General features: G+C 41.8%; 1 protein-coding gene and 1 non-coding gene across 8 annotated transcripts in view; both read left to right on the top strand.

The window, feature by feature from the left end:
- Window positions 1–25: 25 nt before the first annotated feature.
- The window catches only part of SAMHD1 (SAM and HD domain containing deoxynucleoside triphosphate triphosphohydrolase 1), a 59,191-nt gene continuing 38,114 nt past the window's right edge, over window positions 26–21,102 (top strand). For 6 of the 7 annotated variants that reach the window (XR_006607864.1, XR_006607863.1, XM_045084175.1 and 3 more), the window contains exons 1-4: window positions 26–365; window positions 7,197–7,263; window positions 11,365–11,437; window positions 20,901–21,061. Coding sequence is in view for 5 of the 7 variants with exons in the window: in XM_045084175.1 (XP_044940110.1) it covers window positions 158–365; window positions 7,197–7,263; window positions 11,365–11,437; window positions 20,901–21,061 (509 nt within the window). In the remaining 2 variants the exon portion in view is untranslated. The remainder of the gene's footprint in view (window positions 366–7,196; window positions 7,264–11,364; window positions 11,438–20,900; window positions 21,062–21,102) is intronic. The other variant, XM_013053332.2, reaches the window with a different exon arrangement.
- Window positions 5,118–5,224, top strand: LOC123393152. Its single transcript, XR_006607887.1, has one exon. It is a non-coding gene; the product is annotated as a U6 spliceosomal RNA (small nuclear RNA).

Here is a 21,102-nt window from a genome sequence, read left to right as displayed (position 1 = left end):
CAGCCCCAAGGTCTAAGCTGTCAGTACGCCTGCGCGGGAGGCCAGTTAGCTGGCAGTGCTGTGCGGGCTCGTCCTCAGCGACCGGCAGTCAGTGCGCTTGCGCGCGGGATAAGCGCCGCGGTTCTTGACTGTACGGTGCCTGGCGCTGGTGGTAGCCATGCAGGGAGCCAACTCGGAACAGCCCTTCAAGCGGCCCCGATGCGATGGCAGCCCAAGAACCCCTCCAAACAACCGTTCCGCGGCGGCGGAAAGGTCCCCGGGCCCCGAGCTCCTCCCAGATCCCCAGTTCTGGGGCCCGGAGCAGGTGTGCTGCTTCCTAGAGCGCAGTGGCTTCAGAGATCCCCGACTACTGGACCGCTTCCGAGGTACCCGGGGTAGAGGGCTGAGGGGCCGGGGGACGGCGACCGGAGGCGGAGGCTGAGGGCCTGAGGAGAGGGCGCCCTGGGGCAGTGAGCTGGGGGCCTCAAAGAGGTCCCGAAGCGGGGAAGGGAGACCTGCTCGGGGAGGTACCAAAGGGGTGGACCTGAGGCGCCGAGCCAGGGTTGACCTGAGGCGGAGAACGGAAACCTGAGGCGGAGAGCCCTCCTGAGCAGGGGCCCTGAAGCAGGGAAGGAAGACCTGCGCGGGGAGGCACCCGCAGGGGTGGACCTGAGGCGGGGGTGGGGAGGGGGTCGGGGGAGGCCCCTACGGGAGGAATGACCTGCATCTGAGAACGGAAACCTGAGGCGGGGAGGAGAGAGCCGGTGCTGGGAGGTACAGAAGGCTCCCGGAGTGCACCCTGAGATGGAGTAAGGAGAAATGGGGCTTTTGGAGTTGGGGACCCGCTGGAAGAAAGACAGCTTTGGGGACTGTGAACTTGGGTGGGGCGCCTGGTCTGATGCTGGTGGGTTTCTTTGGAAACTTGCCACCTCAGTGCGGGATAGGCGGACTCAGTTCCTTTTCTTTCTTTTTCTTTTTTTTTTTTTTTTTAATATTTTATTTATTTATTTGACAGACAGAGATCACAAGTAGGCAGAGAGGCAGGCAGAGAGAGGGGGAAGCAGGCTCCCTGCTAAGCAGAGAGCCGGACGTGGGACTCGATCCCAGGACTCTGGGATCATGACCTGAGCCGAAGGCAGCGGCTTAACCCATTGAGCCACCCAGGCGCCCCTCTCCGTTCCTTTTCTTAGAACGCTTTCCCCAGACCTGTCCTTCAGGCACCCCGGGCTCAGGAGACCCCTCCGTGCTACTACTGCAGCTCCTTGAACACTTTCCACCTTAGAGTATGTGCTGCTGCTTTTAAGTTTCTGTTTCCTCCCATCATCTTTCAAGGCTAGGGGGGGTTTTCTTAAGGAAGAGGAAGCATGCTTTGTTAATCCCTGAATCCCCATTGCCTTATTGTAGCATCCCAGTAGAGCTCGATATGTTTGACTGTACTTGTAAAGCTTGGTAATGTTTATGTTTACTCTCCAAAGTCCTATTCCCTAGTTAAATCTGAGCACTGAACTTCCAGCAGCCCACAACTTGGCCACATCCCTTGGGGAGATGTGTGGGTTGTGAATTTTAAGCAACTGGCTCAAGTTCAAGTATCCATCCACTTGAAATCTACTCAACTTCCCCTAATGGATATGAAGTTTAACCTCTCTCTGTCTTATCCTCTGAAGTGTTCTATAGGAAGGTGGTATCATTTACAAATTTAGTAAACTTCTGCATTATGGGGTGGAGTCCCATTTATCTAGGGTAGGAGGAACTTTAACTGTTGAAAGAGTTAAAAAATATAGATTGATGGTGTTGGGAATTGTAATTCTCTTTTCTCCTCTACCCTTTGGTTTTCCTCCACTCTGGATGGAATCTTTCTCTGAATAGCAATAGGTGGGAATGAAGTAGTTTTATATTTTATGTCTCCAAAATATGATTGGCTATGTTGTGGGCTCTCTGTTTTAATGATGTCGTTGTTGTACTTCTTCTTTTTTAATTTATTTTTTATTTTTTAAAGATTTTATTTGTTTATTTGACAGAGATCACAAGTAGGCAGCAAGGCAGGCAGAGAGAGAGAGGAGGAAGCAGGCTCCCCGCTGAGAGATCGTGGCTCGATCCCAGGACCCCAGGATCATGACCTGAGCCGAAGACAGAGGCTTTAACCCACTGAGCCACCCAGGAGCCCCTGTTTTTCTTTTTTTAAAGATTTTATTTATTTAATTGAAAGAGAGAGAGAGACAGAAATAGTGACAGAGATCATAAGTGGGGAGGAGAGGAAGAAGCAGGCTCCCTAGGGCTCCATCCCAGCACCCTGGGACCATGACCTGAACCGAAGGCCAACGCTTAATTAACCGACTGAGCCACCCAGGTGCCCCTCAGTGATGTTCTGAAGAATAATTCATCAGCCTTCAGAATCATCTTTTCTCTTGAGCCCACAGTCTAATACTAGTCTAATACTAGCGAAATTCGAATTCACTACATGCTTTTTTTTTTCCCTTAAAGATTTTATTCATTTATTTGACAGAGATCACAAGTAGGCAGAGAGGCAGGCAGAGAGGAGGAAGGAGGCTTTCTGCTGAGCAGAGAAGCCCAATGTGGGGCTTGATCCCAGGACCCTGGGATCATGACCTAAACTGAAGGCAGAGGCTTTAACCCACTGAACCACCCAGGTGACCCTCTTTTTTTTTTTTTTAAAGATTTTATTTATTTGAGAGAAAGAAAGTGCGAGTGCATGAGCAGGGGGATGGGGTAGAGGGAGAGGGAGAAGCAGACTCCTCTGCTGAGCAGGGAGTCCAACCTGGCTGGATCCCAGCACCCTGGGATCATGACCTGAGCTGAAGGCATACTCTTAGCCAACTGAGCCACCCAGGCGCCCCTCACTACATGCTTTTAATTGGTACAAAAACAAAAAACAAACAAACAAACTGACCACATGGGACAATTGTTCATTTCTTTTTTCTTTTAAAGTTCTTTATTTTGGGGCACCTGGGTGGCTCAGTGGGTTAAAGCCTCTGCCTTCAGCTCAGGTCATGATCCCAGGGTCCTGGGATCGAGCCCCACGTCGGGCTCTCTGCTCCGCAGGGAACCTGCTTTCTCCCCTCTCTCTGCCTGCCTCTCTGCCTACTTGTGATTTCTCTCTCTATGTCAAATAAATAAATAAAATAAAGTTCTTTATTTTTATTTTTTAATTAAACAATTTTTTTTGAAGACTTATTTATTTATTCTCAGAGAAATATTGCAGGGTGGAGAGAGGCAGGGAGAGGGAGAGAGAAAATCCCAAGCAGACTCCCTACTGAGCCCAGAGCTCAATTCTGGGCTCCATCCCACAGCCATGAGATCTCAATCCCATGACCCTGAGATCTTGACCAAAGCAGAAATCAAGAGTTGGACCTTCAACTAAGGTGCCATCCAGGTGCTCCAAGATTTTTTTTTTAAAGTAATCTGTATACCTATCAGGGGCTCAAACTTAAAACCTCAAGATCAAGGGTCATGGTTCCACTGGCTGAGCCAGCCAGGCACCCCCACAACTGCTCATCTCTTAACTGTTTGTTTTGTCCTGACCAAAGATTAGTCAGGCTTCTCTCTCTCTCTTAGAGGGCCCTGAACTCTTGATTGCCGCTAAACTGCATCAAGCACTAAGAAAGTGGACTGCTGCTCTATGATCAGCTTCTCTTGGAATCGGCTGAGCATAGCAGGATATTGTTGTGTCAGACCCCAGTAGGGTCACTTCCTAAAGATTCTGCTTGCCCCTCCTTTACCTGATAAAAAATAGCAGCACCTTCTTCTGTTTGACTTTGGAGATTTCTGAAATCTCAACATTCTCCCTATTGCAATAGTCTTTCTTTCTAATCCCTATCTTAGTCTGGGTTTATTTATTTATTTATTTTTAAAGATTTTATTTATTTATTTATTTGTCAGAGAGGGAGTGAGCACAGGCAGACAGAGTGGCAGGCAGAGGTAAAGGGAGAAGCAGGCTCCCTGCAGAGCAAGGAACCCGATGTGGGACTCGATCCCAGGATGCTGGGATCATGACCTGAGCCAAAGATAGCCGCTTAACCAACTGAGCCACCCAGGCGCCCCTGGATTTATTTTTATTTATTTTTTATTTTTTATTTTTTTTTAAGATTTTATTTATTTGTCAGAGAGAGAGAGGGAGAGAGAGCGAGCACAGGCAGACAGAATGGCAGACAGAAGCAGAGGGAGAAGCAGGCTCCCTGCAGAGCAAGGAGCCTGATGTCGGACTCTATCCCAGGACGCTGGGATCATGACCTGAGCCAAAGGCAGCTGCTTAACCAACTGAGCCACCCAGGTGTCCCTGGATTTATTTTTATTTGGCAAAACTACATACAAAGTGTTGGTCCCTTTCCTTTTCCTTTTTTTTTTTTTTTTTTAAAGATTTTATTTATTTATTTGACAGAGAGAGACACAGTGAGAGAAGGAACACAAGCAGGGGGAACCGCTGAGGGAGAGGGAGAAGCAGGCTTCCCGCTGAGCCCAAAACAGACTCTTAACCAACTGAGCCACGCTGGCAACCCTAAATAGGAAAATATTTAAAGATTGATAATAAGAGAAATGGGTAATCCAGTGAAGTTGATGGAAGTGTCTATTGGGTCAAACCATGGATGGCTTGGTAATACTTTTTTACTTAGGAAATTTCACTTGTAGAAATTTACAGATAGAATTGTACAGGTGTCCAAAGAAATATATTCAAGGTCATTCTTTTAACCATTGGTTATAAATAGCAAGAAAGTAGAACTAATCTATCCATTGATAATAGTTATATATAATAGTGATACCTAACATTTCCTCAGCATTTACTTTGTGTGAAGTACTGTTCTGTGTACTTCTCATATTTTATCTTCTAAATCTTTACAATAACTATCATATCGGTTTAGGTATACTCATTTTAAGGTATACTCATTTAGGTATACTCATTTCTGAGCATAAGGCTCAGGAAAAAATTGGTTAAATATACTACAGGGCATCTAATTGTAGAATATAAGGCAGCCATTAAAAATGATGTGGTTTAATAAAATTGACAGAAAAGATTTCTATGACATCATAGGTGTGAAAAAATAAATTATAAACAACATAATTCCATTTGTGGAAAACTACATAATTGCATAACTCAGGATCTTTTTAGAAAAATATGTCTTCAAGTGCTCGCTTCAGCAGCACCTATACTAAAATTTGAACAATACAGAGAAGGTTAGCATGGCCCTTGCGCAAGGATGACTTGGAAAAAAAAAAGTCTTCAAGTTTATTAGTATTTTTTAATTTTAAGTGCAGAGCTTGAACTCAGAACCATGAGATCAAGACCTGAGCTGAGATTAAGAGTTGAATGCTTGGGGTGCCTGGGTGGCTCAGTGGGTTAAAGCCTCTGCCTTCGGCTCGGGTCATGATCCCAGGGTGCTAGGATCGAGCCCCGCATTGGGCTCTCTGCTCAGCAGGGTGCCTGCTTCCCTTCCTTTCTCTCTGCCTGCCTCTCTGCCTACTTGTGATCTCTCTCTCTGTCCAATAAATGAATAAAATCTTAAAAAAAAAAAAAAAAGAGTTGAATGCTTTACCAACTAAGCCACCCAGGCTCCTGAAGTTTTTAGAATTTTTATTTAAGTAATCTCTACATCCAAAGTGGGGCTCAAACTCAACAACCCCAAGATCAAAAGTTGCATACTTTACTGACTGAGCCAGCCAGGCATCTCAAATATGTCTTAGAGATTATTGAGGGTATTTTTAGAAAACCAGGATAGCACTAGAGTAAAAATACTAAATGAAATTTTACTGAACTTGAAATTGCTCTTTTTTTCTTTTTTTGTGTGTTTTAAGTAGGATGGACATAGCCTATCACAGGATTCAAACTCACAACCATGAGATCAAGAACTTAGCCAAGATCAAGAGTCTGCCACTCAACCTACTGAACCACCTAAGTGCTCCCAGGCTATGGTTTTGGCTTGACTATTCTATGAACAATAGATTTACACTTCTTTCCCACCCCTACTCCCCACCCTAAACCTCACCTGTTTTAGAAGGAAGCTGCCAATTTTGCAACTTGGAATTCCCTGCAAATAGTTTTTCAAATAATTTTAAAAATTTCACTTGAGGGTTGCCTGGGTAGCACAGTCCTTTAAGCGCTCGACTCTTGGCTTCATCTCAAGTCTTGCTCTTAAGGTCATGACTTCGAGCCTTGCCTGCATCAGGATCTGTGGAGTCTACTTGAGGTTCTCTGTCCCTCTCCCTCTGTTCCTTCTCCCTGTGCACTCACTCGAACGCACATGCTCTCTCACAAATCAATCAATCAATCTTTAAAAAATTTTACTTGATTTGGGGTGCCTGGGTGGCTCAGTGGGTTAAAGCCTCTGCCTTCAGCTCAAGTCATGATCCCAGAGTCCTGGGATCAAGCCCCACATTGGGCTCTCTGCTCAGCAGGGAGCCTGCTTCCCCCTTTCTCTCTCTGCCTGCCTCTCTGCCTACTTGTGATCTCTGTCTGTCAAATAAATAAATAAAATCTTAAAAAAATTTTTTTACTTGATTTATCAAAAAAAGCCTATTGATATAGTTATCTATTTAAAATGAAGACTTTCTGAGTGGCATGGGCTCCTGGCTGCTCAGTCAGTAGAGCATGTGGGCTCTTGACCCTGGGGTTGTGAGTTTTGAGTCCCATGTTGAGAAAAAAACCTTTCCAAGTGACAAATGAAAATGTACTTAGGGGCACCTGGGTGGCTCAGTTGGTAAAGCATCTGCCTTCAGCTCAGGTCATGATCCCAGGATCCTAGAATCGAGCCCCACATGGGGCTTCCTGCTCAATTGGGAGTCTGTTTCTCTCTCTGCCTCTGCCCTCTGCCACCTGCTCATGCTCGCACGCGCTCTCTCTCTCTCTCCCCTAAATAAATAAAATATACATATATTTTTAGATCTTATTTATTTATTTGACATAGGGAAAGAGATCACAAGTAGGCAGAGAGGCAGGCAGAGGGAGAGGGAGAAGCAGGCTCTCTGCTGACATCATGACGTGAGCCAAAGGCAGGGGCTTAACCCACTGAGCCACCAGGCGCCCCTCATAAATAAATAAAATCTTAAAAAAAAGAAAATAGTACTTAACACAGTTCATTGCCTGGAGTGGGTGGTTAGTAAATGTCAATCTGAGTAAATTCTGGCAAATCTAAATTAAGAGAAATAAAAAAGCATATGCTGTAAATATTGAAACCATTTTTTCTTTTTTTTCTCTCTTTCTTCCAAAGAAAATAAAATCACGGGTTTGACACTGCTCCATCTTAATGAGTCTGATCTTGAAAGTCTTGGGATAAGGTAAGAATGATAAAATTCACCTTGTAGCCAAGCATACTTATGACCTTTTTATTCACCTGTAAGGGACAAAGCCCATAATCTATTAACTGTCCTCATTTTAAATCTAGAGAGTGTTTTAAAACAGAAGCCCTTGTCTGCTGGTTAACACAGTTGTTTTTGTTATTGTTGTGCAATTCCTGTGTTACTATTGCTAATGATTCCTATTTTACAAAATTTTGCTGACAAGCCTTCATGAAGTTTCAGTGATCAACTTTTTATTCTCAAGTTCAGAATAATTGAATTATATACAACATAAAATATATAAGAACTGATGGGGGGAATTGTTGGCAAGAAAAATCAAGGCTGTAGCCTATCTTGAACATGTTTCTAGGTCTTCCTAAAGCTATCTCAAGACTGAAATGTATGGCTGGTATTAGATTTAAAGATGCAGTCGAAAGTAGTTTCATCCATTTTTAGTTGTGTGATTTGGGACAAATAATTTAACTCTTCAGTTTCTTTTTTTTTTCTCTCTCTCTTTTTTTTTTCCTTTTTTAAAAAGATTATTTATTTAATTTTTTGACAGACAGAGATCACAAGTAGGCAGAGAGGCAGGCAGGCAGAGAGAGAGAGAGAGAGGAGGAAGCAGGCTCCCTGCTGAGCAGAGAGCCTGATTCAGGGCTTGATCCCAGGTCCCTGGGATCATGACCTAAGCTGAGGCAAAGGCTTTAAACCACTGAGCCACCCAGGCGCCCCAACTCTTCGGTTTCTATACCTGTCAAATGGAAAATAATAATGAGACAATGTACATAAAGTGATTCGCGTGTTGGCCCTTAATAAATTATAGGCAGAGATCCCTATATAAGGCTGGGAGTTTCAGAGTCTAGAGGAGCAAATATTTAAATATTCCTTAAAATGGAGACTTAGGGCTTTTTTTTTGTTTTGGGGGTTTTTTTAGAGAATTGGCAACAGTGGTGAAATAAGGTTTTTTCCTTCTGGAATTCCATTTAGCTAAATGTTTGTAGTAACAGTAACCAAAGAATCAAAACAAAGGATTATACTGAATTACTTCCTGTACTATTGTTTAGTAGTTGATAATAGAAGCAAATTGTGAGAAAAATAACCTTAGAACATTTTTTTTTACCTTAGCACATTTATTTGAATTTTAATAAACGTGTCCTTTGGATCAGAATCTTCAAGAACCTCATCTTGCCTCTTTCATAATCACATTTCAGCCCACTCAGTCCTCCCAAAGTCCCCCTTACTACTTCCTTTTTTTTTTTAATTTTTATAAAGATTTTATTTATTTATTTAACAGAGCGAGAGAGATCACAAGTAGGCAGACAGGCAGGCAGAGGGAGAGAGGGGGAAGCAGGCTTTCTGCTGAGCAGAGAGCCCAATTTGGTGCTCAATCCTAGGACCCTGAGATCATGACCTGAGCTGAAGGCAGAAGTGTAACCCACTAAGCCACCCAGGCGCCCACTAAGGTATAATAATTGCTTACTATTTTAATTGAATTACATTTGCTCTAATAGAGTCTTGCTTTTAAAGAGAACCATTTACTTTGTGGACTTGGATACTACTATTTATTCAACAAATATTTATGGAGGGCCCACTGAGTGTTAGGAATTTTTCTAGGAACTTGGGAGACATGAGTGAACAAAATAGAATTTCAGCGGAACATTATCCAGCACAGCTTGTTACCTACCTTATAACTCTGAGGTGGATTCTTCAGGACTCCTCAGGGCTGTGTTTTCCAATGCAGCAGCCACTAGCTCCATGTTTAAATTAATTTAAATTAAAGTTTCAATTCCTCACCTAGCCATATTTCAAGTGCTCAGTAGCCACTTATGACTAGTGGCTACCATGTTGGACAGGGCAGATATAGGACATTTCCATTATGGCAAAATTCTGCTGTATAAAGCTGCCTTTGATGATCCCAGTAGGACCAGTCAAAGTTGTTAACAGTAGTACAAGTTCAACCAATTTATTAATATAGCCTTGTACTCTTTTCCCCTCCTTTCCTCTTTCACCTTTCCTAGGATTCATATCCTAAAATAAATGACCTATCTGTAAGCTCTTGTTCAAGACTCTGCTTTCTAGGGGGGATCCAGTTTAGACAAGTACTTAAATTTTCTCAAGTTTGCGATCAACCGTTGATTTAAAATTTTTTTATTAACATATGTGTTAACATATGTATTTATTAACATAATGTATTATTTGCCCAGAGGTACAGGTCTGTGAATCATCAGGCTTACACTAAAAGGTTTTGCTAACAAGTAAAAAAATTGGTATATTAAATGTTTATATCAGTTGTAAGAAATTTTAGATTTCAAAAATTGTAAAATACCGAAATAAAATCTTCCTATAGTCTAACTATGGCCTGTGACTACTTTAAGGATTTATTTCCTTATTATTATTTTTTTTTTTAGAGAGAGAGAATACACCTGTGTGCACGACAGGGGGTTGGAAGGACCAGAAGGAGAGTTAGAGAAATAGACTCCCCACTGAGCATGGAGCCCCACACAGGGCTGGATCTCACCAACCTGAGATTATGACCTGAGCTGAAATCATGACTTGAGCTGAAATCAAGAGTTGGAGGAGGCTCAATTGACTAAGCCACTGAGGCACCCCCGCCCATGTCTACTTTAAATTTTTATTTAAAGTGCTGTTTATTTTGGGGTGCCCGGGTGGCACAGTCAGTTTGGCCCCCAGCTCTTGATTTCAGCTCGGTCATGATCTTGGGATCTTGGATCTGGTCCATGTTGGGCTCCATGCTCTGCAGGGAGTCTGCTTGAGGGTTCTCTCCTCTCCCTCTGCCCCACCCCCCACTCACACACAGGGACTCTCTCTCCCTCTTTCTAGAATAAATAAATAAATCTTCAAAATGTATATGTGTATTACTGTATTTTGTTATACCCTTTGTTAAAATAAAACTGCTAGATTTTGGTTGGCTATTTTTATGTACTTTAATCAGTGATTTCTTTGTGAATAGTTTCTTTTGGGGTTTTATTAAATGATGAATGTTGAGTATTAGTTCAGGGAAATATTGGGCAGCGAGATTGGTTTAGGTTTGCTATCTTATGCTGTGACTCGTGATTATACTCAACTGTGCAACGATACTTAACCTCACTCAGTTTTAGATCACCTATAACTACTTCTCCAAGCTTGGCCTTTCCCTTCAACAACCTGATGAAGATGATAGGGAAATAAGAAAACACAGGCATGCTGCTTTATGATTTATCAGCTGTGATAATGCTTCTGTACATCCCAAGAATATCATTCATAGATTTTGTAGTTACCATGAGTCATAGAGTACAATAGAGAGTCCAGTTGTAGTGATTCTGACTATCTAGGACTTTGAGCGCAAGATTTATTTTTCAGTCTAATTAGCTAGTAGATTAGTAAATTCTGCCCCTTTGCCTGCTGTTTCTGTTAATAATTAGCCAGGTGTCAGGCTAACTTGCTTGGACCAGTAAGCGTAAATGATGCAGGACAATGAGTTAATGGATTTTGATCTGTTTATGTTAAGTCCCATTAAATTTATTTATTGAAACTAGAGCATTATGAGGGATTACTGACAAAGGAAGATGGGTACAAGTAAAGGTATAACCTTCATATAGATTTGATTTGTGCATGAGTCATACCTAGTACTCACATATTTCCTGTGCTATGGATAAGAACATTTATGTACTAAAAAAGGCCGAGTGATTCCCACCCCCCCAGGTCATACAGAGTCTGTGTACAGATATGAATCACTTCTGATTTCAAAGTCCTTTTCCCTGTGCTCTACTTTAGAGTGCTATCTTAAACCATGCAATTCAGGGTTGTGAGGGAAGATGTCAACTTCAGTTAGATTAAAATAAGTTTGAAGTATCAATTGAGCACTTAGTAGAGACATAGGAGATGTTGAAGTCTGAGTTACCAAGGGAAGAAGATCAAGGGCAAAAGCCTAAGGGAGAGTTTCTGGGGGGGATGTATGTCTGAATTATTAATTGTTCCTTTTAATCTGACCTCCCATTATATTAATGTAGATAATTTAGAGTTGATTATATACTGTTATATACTCTAGAGATTATTATTAAGCAAATAATGATAGATTTACTTATCCTGTTATAATTTTAGTGCCTTGGGGGACAGAAAGAAGCTGCACAATTATATCCAACAACTGAGTGGAATTTATGGTGATTCAATGAAGGTAAGAGAAATCAGAGTCTGTCATTTTTTTTTAAGACTTTATTTATTTATTTGACAGATAGAGATCACAAGTAGGCAGAGAGGGGAGGAAGCAGGCTCCCTGCTGAGCAGAGAGCCCAATGCAGGGCTCAGTCCCAGGACCCTGGGATCATGACCTGAGCGGAAGGCAGAAGCTTAACCCACTGAGCCACCCAGGCGCCCCATGTCATGTTTCTTTTTAATATAAAGTGATATAACTTAGAATGAACACATGTGGAATTTGTTTTATTAATTTTTTTTAAAGATTTTATTTATTTATTTTAGAGAGGGAGTGTAAGCACGCACATACAAGCTGGGGGGAGGGACAGAGAAAGAGAGAATCTCAAGCAGACTCCCCGCTGAAGGCAGAGCCTGACGCACAGTTCGATCCCAGGACTCTGGGATCATGACCTGAGCTGAAGGCAGACGTTTAACGACTGAACCATCCAGGCACCCCTATTTATTTATTTTTAAAGATTTTATTTATTTACTTGAGAGAGGGTACATGTGAGCTAGAGGGAGAAGGTGAGGGAAAGAGAATATGAAGCAGACTGCACTGAGCACAGAGCCTGACAAAGAGCTCCATCCCATGACAATGAGATCATGACCTATTCTGAAACCAAGACTTGGTTGCTGAATTGACTGAGCCACCCAGGAGCCCCCTTGCCTTTTTTTTGAAGATCTTATTTATTTATTTATTTGACAGAGAGAGAGATCACAAGTAGGTAGAGAGGTAGGCAGAGAGAAAGGGGGAAGCAGGCTCCCTGTTGAGTCGAGAGCCCGATGTGGGGCTCAACCCAAGGACCTGAGATCATGACCTGAGCCGAAAGCAGAGGCTTAACCCACTGAGCCACCGAGGCACTCTTCCCTTGCCTTTTTGTTTTTAAGTACTCTCTACACCCCAAACGAGACTTGAACTCACAACCCCAGGATCAAGTGTCACATGGTCCATGGACTGAGCCAGTCAGGTGTCCCATATTTGAAAATATTTAATGAATGTATTTGGTTTGGGCCTACAATAATTTTATAGACCAGGTATGGTGTTTTGTTTTGTTTTTTTTTTTAAGATTTTTTAATCTATTTAATGGACAGAGATCACAAGCAGGCAGAGAGGCAGGTGGGGAGGGATTGTGGAAGCAGGCCCTCCACTGAGCAGAGAGCCTGATGTGGGGCTCAATCCCAGGACCCTGGGATCACAACCCGAGCTGAAGACAGAGGCTTTCTGAGCACCCAGGCGCCTCTCAAGTGGTGGTTCTTACAGCAAGTATTTTATTTGAAGAATAATCAAATCCTAGCCCTTTCTGAAAAAGCTTCCTAATATTAAAATACCTTATTCTTTTCATGAAGAATTAAATTGAGTTACTTTTCAAAGATGATATTTAACAATTTTGTCTTGTAGTTGGAAGAAAGTTGTTCTCCTGTAATCTATTTTGTCTTTCATGAGAAGGGCAGCATAGGGTGTCTTCTTCAGAAAGGACATAGAGAAGTTTTATTAGATGAGATCATGTGACCTCATTTTCACAGTTACAATTTACAACAAAAATTTTTTTTAACTATAGGTTTTATTTTTTAAGAGTTTATTTATTTATTTGACAGACAAAGATCACAAGTAGGCAGAGAGGCAGGGAGAGAGAGAGAGGGGGAAGCAGGCTCCCTGCTGAGCAGAGAACCCGATTTGGGGCTCAATCCCAGGACCTGAGGATCATGACCTGAGCCGAAGGCAGAGACTTTAACCCGCTGAGCCACCCAGGCGCCCCAACAACAAAATATTTTTGAAGTAATATTCAAGACGGTCAGTAGTTTCATTTGCTCACTTTTACTCTGTTTTTTGTCAGAAACGGGAAACTAACTATATTTATAGAATATAGGAAACTAACTAACGGGAAACTAACCATATTTATAGATTATAAATTATAGTTGTTGAGACTATATATTAAAGTTACTAAATACTTTAGTCAGTAAGTCACTGTATAGTAATAAAAGTGATAGCTTATATGATTTTAGTTCCAGCAGCAGCACAGTGGAACAAATAATTGATTCCTATTTTAATTTGGTATCAGCTTCTTATTCTCCTTTTTTTTTTTTTTTAAAGAACAGATTTAGTGAGATATAATTCACGAAGCTCATGATTCAGTCACTTAAAACCTACAAGTTGGAGCTCCTGGCTGGCTCAGTCAGTAACGTGTGCAGGTCTCCATCTCAGGGTCATGAGTTAAAGCCCCACGTTGGGCATAGAGATTACTTAAAATAAATAAATAAATAAATAAATTATTCTTTACCTATTTTGGATATAAGTCCCTTATCACACCTTATCAGATATATGATATGCAAATTTTTTCCTGTTCTCTGGATCATCTTTACTTTCTTGGTGTTGTTCTTTATTTTTTATTTTATTTATTTATTTTTAAAGATTTTATTTATTTATTTGACACCGAGAGAAAGAGAGATCACGAGTAGGCAGAGAGGCAGGTAGAGAGAGAGGGGGATGCAGGCTCCCTGCTGAGCAGAAAGCCTGATGCAGGACTTGACCCCAGGACCCTGGGATCACGACCTGAGGCTAAGGCAGAGGCTTAACCCACTAAGCCACCCAGGCACCCCTTTGGTGCTGTTATTTAAAGCACAAAAGCTTTTCATTTTGATACAGTCCAGTTTATTTTTTTTATAAGTTTTTATTTATTCATTTGACAGAGCACAAGCAAAGGGAGCAGCAAGCAGAGAGAGAGGGAGAAGCAGGCCCTGCTAAACAGGGAGCCCAAGGTGGGGCTTGATCCCAGGACACTGGGATCACAACCTAACTGACTGAACCATCCATGTGCCCTTAGTTTTTTTTCTTTTTGTCTTTCAATCATATCCAGGATGTCTCTTATCATAGCCAAGAAACCATTGCCTAACCCAAGATCAATACTTATTCTTGGGTCAATTTTTTTCATGCTAAATTTAGTTGGTCTCTGAAACTGGGAATTGTGTAACAGTAAAGAGGAATTATAGTGTTCAATCTAATAGGTGCTAAAATAGCACCTAACAGGTGCTAATTTGTAAAATGAATCTTAAAGGGAGTGAAATGCCTGCTTTATGTACTTTCTCTTAATATGTGTTAAATTATAACATCACCAGCTCTGTATCTCTCTGATGGCTCCCCCTCTCTCCTTTTTCTTTTTTACCATTCTCTCTTGCCACTACTCTGGACATATATTCTATTATTTCCTCCAGAGGGCAGGAGGAATGGTACCTTACTCATCTCATCCTCAGTGTTTGGCATAGACAAAAGGATTGTTTGAAACGTATCAGATAATCTTTAAAAGTGACAAGTAAGGGTAAGGAGTAGTTTATATTAAATAATACTGGGAGAATAAAAATAACAGTATAAACACTGATCAAAACACTTTAATATATTCATACTCGTTAATAGTTGGAAAGGGAATAGGAAATAATATAACTTGAATTACCAACAACTTCTTACCCAGCATTAAAATGGTTTAAATGTTATAATTTAATGGTTTAAATGGCCTTTTTTTTTTTTAAAGATTTTATTTATTTATTTGACAGAGAACACAAGAAGGCAGAGAGGCAGGCAGAGAGAGAGAGAGAGAGAGAGAAGCAGGCTCTGCACTGAGCAGAGAGCCCGATGCGGGGCTCGATCCCAGGACCCTGGGATCATGACCTGGGCTGAAGGCAGAGGCTTTAACCTGCTGAGCCACCCAAGCGCCCAAAGGTTTAAATGGTTTAAAAATGTTAGTTCATCAGGGGCACCTAGGTGGCTCAGTCAGTTAAACATCTGACTCTCAATTTTGGCTCAGGTCATTATCTCCGTGTGTGAAATTAAGCCTCCTGTCCGGCTCTGTGCTCAGTGTGTAGTCTGGTTGAGATTTTCCCTGTTCCACTGCCCCTTCCTTCCCCCACTTGCTCATGCACTCACACAAGCGTGCACACTCTCTCAAAATAAATTTAAAAATCTTTTTAAAAAAAGTTCATTAATGAGGGCGCCTGGGTGGCTCAGTGGGTTAAAGCCTCTGCCTTCGGCTCAGGTTATGATCCCAGGGTCCTGGGATCCAGCCCCTCATCAGGCTCTTTGCTCAGTGGAGAACCTGCTTCCCTTCCTCTCTCTGCCTGCCTCTCTGCCTGCTTGTGATCTGTCAAATAAATAAATAAAATCTTTAAAAAAAAATAAAAATAAAATAAAAATTTCATTAATGATGTGGAGCCACTATAAGGATAATTATTGGGGTGCCTGGCTCCGTCTATCAGTCTGTAGGGCATGCGACTCTTTTTGTCTTTTTAGCATGCAATTCTTGATCTCATGTCGTGCGTTCAGGCCCCACACTGGGCATAGAGCTTGCTTTAAAAAAAAAAAAAGGATGGGGCACCTGAGTGGCTCATTGAGTCTCTGGCTCTTTTTTTTTTTTTTTTTTTTTTTTTTAAATTTATCTGACAGAGAGAGATCTTTTTTATTTATTTATCTGACAGAGAGCGATCACAAGCAGGCAGAGAGGCAGGCAGAGAGAGAGAGGGGAAAGCAGGCATCCTGCTGAGGAGAGAGCCCAACATGGGGCTCGATCCCAGGACCCTGATATCATGACCTGAGCCAAGGCAGAGGCCTAACCCACTGAAGCCACCCAGGTGCCCCAGAGTCTCTGGCTCTTAATTTCAGCTCCGGTCATGGTCTCCAGTCATGAAATCAAGCCCTGCTGTTGCGTTTATGCTCAGCGTGGAGCTGCTTGAGGTTCTTGCTTTCCCTCTGCCCCTCTACCCACTTTCGTGTGCACGATCGCATGCTCTCTCTCTCTCTCAAATAAATCTTTTTGTCTTTTTTAAAAGCATAATTAGGGGTGCCTCTGCCTCTGCTTCTGCTTTCGGCTCAGGTCATGGTCTCGGGGTCCTAGGGCCATGAGAGTGTGGAGACTACTCTCTCCGTTTCCTTCTATCCCTTTGCCCATGCATTCTCTCTCGTTCTCTCAAACAGATAAATAAAATCTATTAAAAAGATAAAAATAAAAAAAAAAGAACTCACTGAAAAACATTTTTAACGGGGCGCCTGGGTGGCTCAGTGGATTGAGCCGCTGCCTTCGGCTCAGGTCATGATCTCAGGGTCCTTGGATCGAGTCCTGCATAGGGCTCTCTGCTCAGCGGGGGGCCTGCTTCCCTTCCTCTCTCTCTGCCTGCCTCTCTGCCTACTTGTGATCTCTCTCTGTCAAATAAATAAATAAAATCTTTAAAAAAAAAAACAAAAACATTTTTAACATATAATTTACACTTTTCATGTCAAAATGCATCAAAGGCACTTAATCATTTTACAGATCTTTTTTTTTTTAAGATTTTATTTATTTATTTGACAGACAAAGATCACAAGTGGGCAGAGAGCCCGACATGGGACTTGATCCCAGGACCCTGGGATCATAACCCAAGCCAAAGGTAGAGGCTTTAACCCACTGAGCCACCCAGGTGCTCCCCTGCTTGTCATATATTTAAAGATTTTGGGATTTGACACCTGGGTTGAACATCCCTCAGGGTGGTGAGATCAAGACCAGATTTGGGCTCTAAGCTCAGCTTAGTAGTCTCTCTCCCTCTCCCTCTGCCTGCCCCCCTCAATTACATAAATCTTTAAAGATTTTGGAACATTTTCTTGTCTGATAGGGACATCCAGAGGTTGAATTTAACAACATTGACTCTTGTCTTCTATTCCAGGAATACTTTGATGTCATTCTTGGTATATTATTAGAGGTGACTGAACTTGGTATAGTTTATTATGGTGATAAAGTGGCTTTATAGAGAAGGGTGAAAAAATATAATACCAGTCATCAACCATAAATCTCATCTTAAAAAAAATAAAATAAATCTCATCTTTGTTAATATGCATACACATTGTTTAACAAAGTTGTAAATTCTAGTCATTACTTGACTCACGCTGTCAGTGTGCAACTTGAATTGAGCTATTTTTAAAGGAAATGACTTCTTTATCACCAACATCTTCAGATGTTGGACCAGATAAACCCTTTAAGCTTCTTTACATCATTGAGCTTCTCTAATTCATATTTTATATATTTCTGTGTACGGGCATGGTAAACTTTAACTATAGTAGCATCTTTTTTTTTTTTTAAAGATTTTATTTATTTATTTGACAGACAGAGATCACAAGTAGGCAGAGAGGCAGGCAGAGAGAGAGAGAGAGAGAAGGAAGCAGGCTCCCTGCTAAGCAGAGAGCCTGATGCGGGGCTCGATCCCAGGACTCCAGGATCATGACCTGAGCTGAAGGCAGAGGCTTTAACCCACTGACCCACCCAGGTACCCCTATAGTAGCATCTTAACATATGTATATTTCCAATGACAGTTCAACTTTATTTATTTATTTATTTTTAAATATTTTATTTATGTGTCAGAGAGTATAAGTGATAGAGAAAGAGCACAAGCAGGGGGAGAAGCAGAGGGGGAGGGAGAAGCAGACTCTGTGCTAAGCAGGGAACCAGATGTGGGGCTCGATCCTGGGACTCTGGGATCATGACCTGAGCCAAAGGGAGACAATCAGCCCACTGAGCCACCCAGCCTCCTTAACAGTAGTCATTTATTGATTTTTTTATTTTAAATATATTAAAGATATCTTTCTTTTTTTAAAATATTTTATTTATTTATTTTATTTATTGTTACTTTTTAAAGATTTTATTTATTCATTTGACAGAGATCACAAGTAGAGAGAGAGGAAGAGAGAGAGGAAGGGGGAAGCAGGCTCCCCGCTGAGCAGAGAGCCCGATTCCAGGCTTCAATCCCAGTACCCTGGGATCATGACCTGAGCCAAAGGCAGAGGCTTTAACCCACCAAGCCACCCAGGCGCCCCTTATTTTTTTTAAAGATTTTATATATTTGACAGAAGAGACAGTGGGAGAGGAAACACAAGTAGGGAGAGAGGGAAAAACAGGCTCCCTGATGAGCAGAGAGCCCAATGCAGGACTCAATCCAAGGACCCTGGAATTATGACCTGAATCAAAGGCAGACACTTAGTGACTGAGCCACCCAGGCACCCAAAAGTAGTCATTTAAAACACTTAGGAGGTGTCTGGGTGAGTCACTGGGTTAAGCACCTGCCTTCGGCTCAGGTCTTGATCTCTAGGTCCTAGGATCCCTCTCCCTGCTCAGTGGGAAACCTGCTTTTCTCTATCTCTCTCTCTCTGGCCTTCCCAACCACTTGTTCTCTCTCTCTCTCAAATAAATAAAATTTTTTTTTTATTTTTTTTTTTTAAAGATTTTATTTATTTATCAGAGAGAGGGGGGGAGAGAGCGAGCACAGGCAGACAGAATGGCAGGCAGAGGCAGAGGGAAAAGCAGGCTCCCTGCTGAGCAAGGAGCCCGATGTGGGACTCCATCCCAGGACGCTGGGATCATGACCTGAGCCAAAGGCAGCTGCTTAACCAACTGAGCCACCCAGGCGTCCCTCAAATAAATAAAATCTTAAAAAAAAAAAAAAACAAACCATATTTGAGCTCCTATTTGTCAAGCACTATGCCGTGTAATGAGTTCTGAGAATATGGCAGTAAATGACACATACAAAGCCCTTCACCTCACAGAATTCCATACATTTTTAAGAAACTTAATGGAAAAATTTGAAGCAGTTTGAAAATCATGAATTTAAAAAAAAAAAAAGAAAAGAAAATCATGAATTAGATTATTCATTAAATTCCATTTTTTGTTTTGTATCTTTCTCTTTAAAAGGCAGTTGTGGATAGTTAAAAAAACAAGTATCTTTATTTTTTATTTAAGATTTTATTTATTTTATAGCAAGAGAGGGAGGACTCATACTGGGAGGAAGGGCAAAGGGAGAGGGATAGCAAGAATCTTTTTTTAATTTTTCTTTCTTTTTTTTTTAAGATTTTATTTGTTTATTCGACAGAGAGAGACAGTGAAAGAGGGAACACAAGCAGGGCGAGAGGGAAAAGGAGAAGCAGGCTCGTTGCTGAGCAGGGAGTCCCATATAGGACTCAATCCAAGGACCCTGGAATCATGACCTGAGCCGAAGGCAGACACTTAATGAAATGACTGAACCACACAGGCATCCCTTAAAAATTTTCTTTTTCTTCCAAGATTTTATTTATTTATTTGATAGACAGAGATCACAAGTAGGCAGAGAGACAGGCAGAGAGAGAGGAGGAAGCAGGCTCCATGCTGAGCAGAGAGCCTGATGTGGGGCTCCATCCCAGGACCCTGGGATCATGACCTGAGCCGAAGGCAGAGGCTTTACCCCACTGAGCCAGCCAGGAACACTTCTTTTTTTTTTCAAGATTTTATTTATTTATGATAGATATAGCAAGAGAGGTAACACAAGCACAGGGGGGCTGGCTCCCTGTGAAGCAGGCTCCCTGCTGACTGGGGAGTCCGATATATGGCTCGATCCGAGGACACTGGGATCACGACCTGGGCCAAAGGCAGATGCTTAACAACTGAGCCACCCAGGTGCCCCACAGAGAGAGAGAGAACCTTGTGTGTGTGTGTGTGTGTGTGTGTGTGTGTGTTTTAAAGATTTTTATTTATTTATTTGACAGACAGAGGTCACAAGTAGGCAGAGAGGCAGGCAGAGAGAGAAGGAAGCAGGCTCCCTGCTGAGCAGAGAGCCCGATTCGGGGGCTTGATCCCAGGATCCTGGGATCATGACCTGAGCTGAAGGCAGAGGCTTTAACCCACTGAGCCACCCAGGCCCCCCGAGAGAGAAAATCTTAAGCATACTCTGTGCTGAGCACACAGCCTGACATAGAGCTCCATCTCACTACCCTGAGATCATGACTGAGCCGAAACCAAGAGTCAGTTGCTTAACCAATGGAGCCACCCAGGTGCCCCAAGAAGTATCTTTATTTAGAGAATATAGAGGAGCATTAAATCTTGACCCATGTTGAACCTTGTTTAAACTTAGAGTAACAAATAATTGTAAAATTTATTTTTACTAAATAAAAGTATTTCTGAGTAATATTAAGTATATAGAATTTAATTTTCCCGCCTCAGAATTTTATTTTCCCACCTCTTATGTATATGATAGGAAGCTTTCTTTCTTCCTCTCTTCCTCCCTCTCTCCCTAATAGGTAGTATATAGATACATTTGGGGAGAAAATATACACATTGCCTATGGCAATATGGCTTTTATGATCTGAATGAGTGTGTTAAGTAAGTATGTTGAACTTGAATTCAAGACTAACTTATTAAAGGCTAATCAAATCAAAATGAAAAGATTGAAATTCTAATCTTTCTATTATTAGAATCCATTAAGAAGAAGTAAAATATACCCTGATCTAATATACTTGATCTGTCTGGTAATAATAAGGTAATGATATTAATATTTTATTGTTGCCTGTAGTCATGTTCTTACTTGAGAACAATTGAATAGCTTTGTGCACTATAGATAGGAACGGTTGCACAAAATTTTAGTTGGACTTACATGTTGTTACTGATATTAATTTAAACATAATTTTCTAGGTAATTAATGATCCTATCCATGGCCACATTGAACTCCACCCTCTCCTCATCCGAATCATTGACACACCTCAATTTCAGCGGCTTCGATATATCAAACAGTTGGGAGGCAGTTACTACATTTTTCCAGGTGCTTCGCACAATCGATTTGAGCACAGTCTAGGGTAAGAAGGCAGTTAATGGGGAATTTACAGTTATTAAGCAC

Source organism: Mustela putorius, unplaced genomic scaffold (genome assembly GCF_011764305.1).
Source record: "Mustela putorius furo isolate JIRA1106 unplaced genomic scaffold, ASM1176430v1.1 tig00000743_pilon_pilon_pilon, whole genome shotgun sequence".
NCBI lineage: Eukaryota > Metazoa > Chordata > Mammalia > Carnivora > Mustelidae > Mustela > Mustela putorius.
The sequence above is the reverse complement of the archived record's forward strand: the minus strand, read 5'-3'. Positions and strand labels throughout refer to the sequence as shown.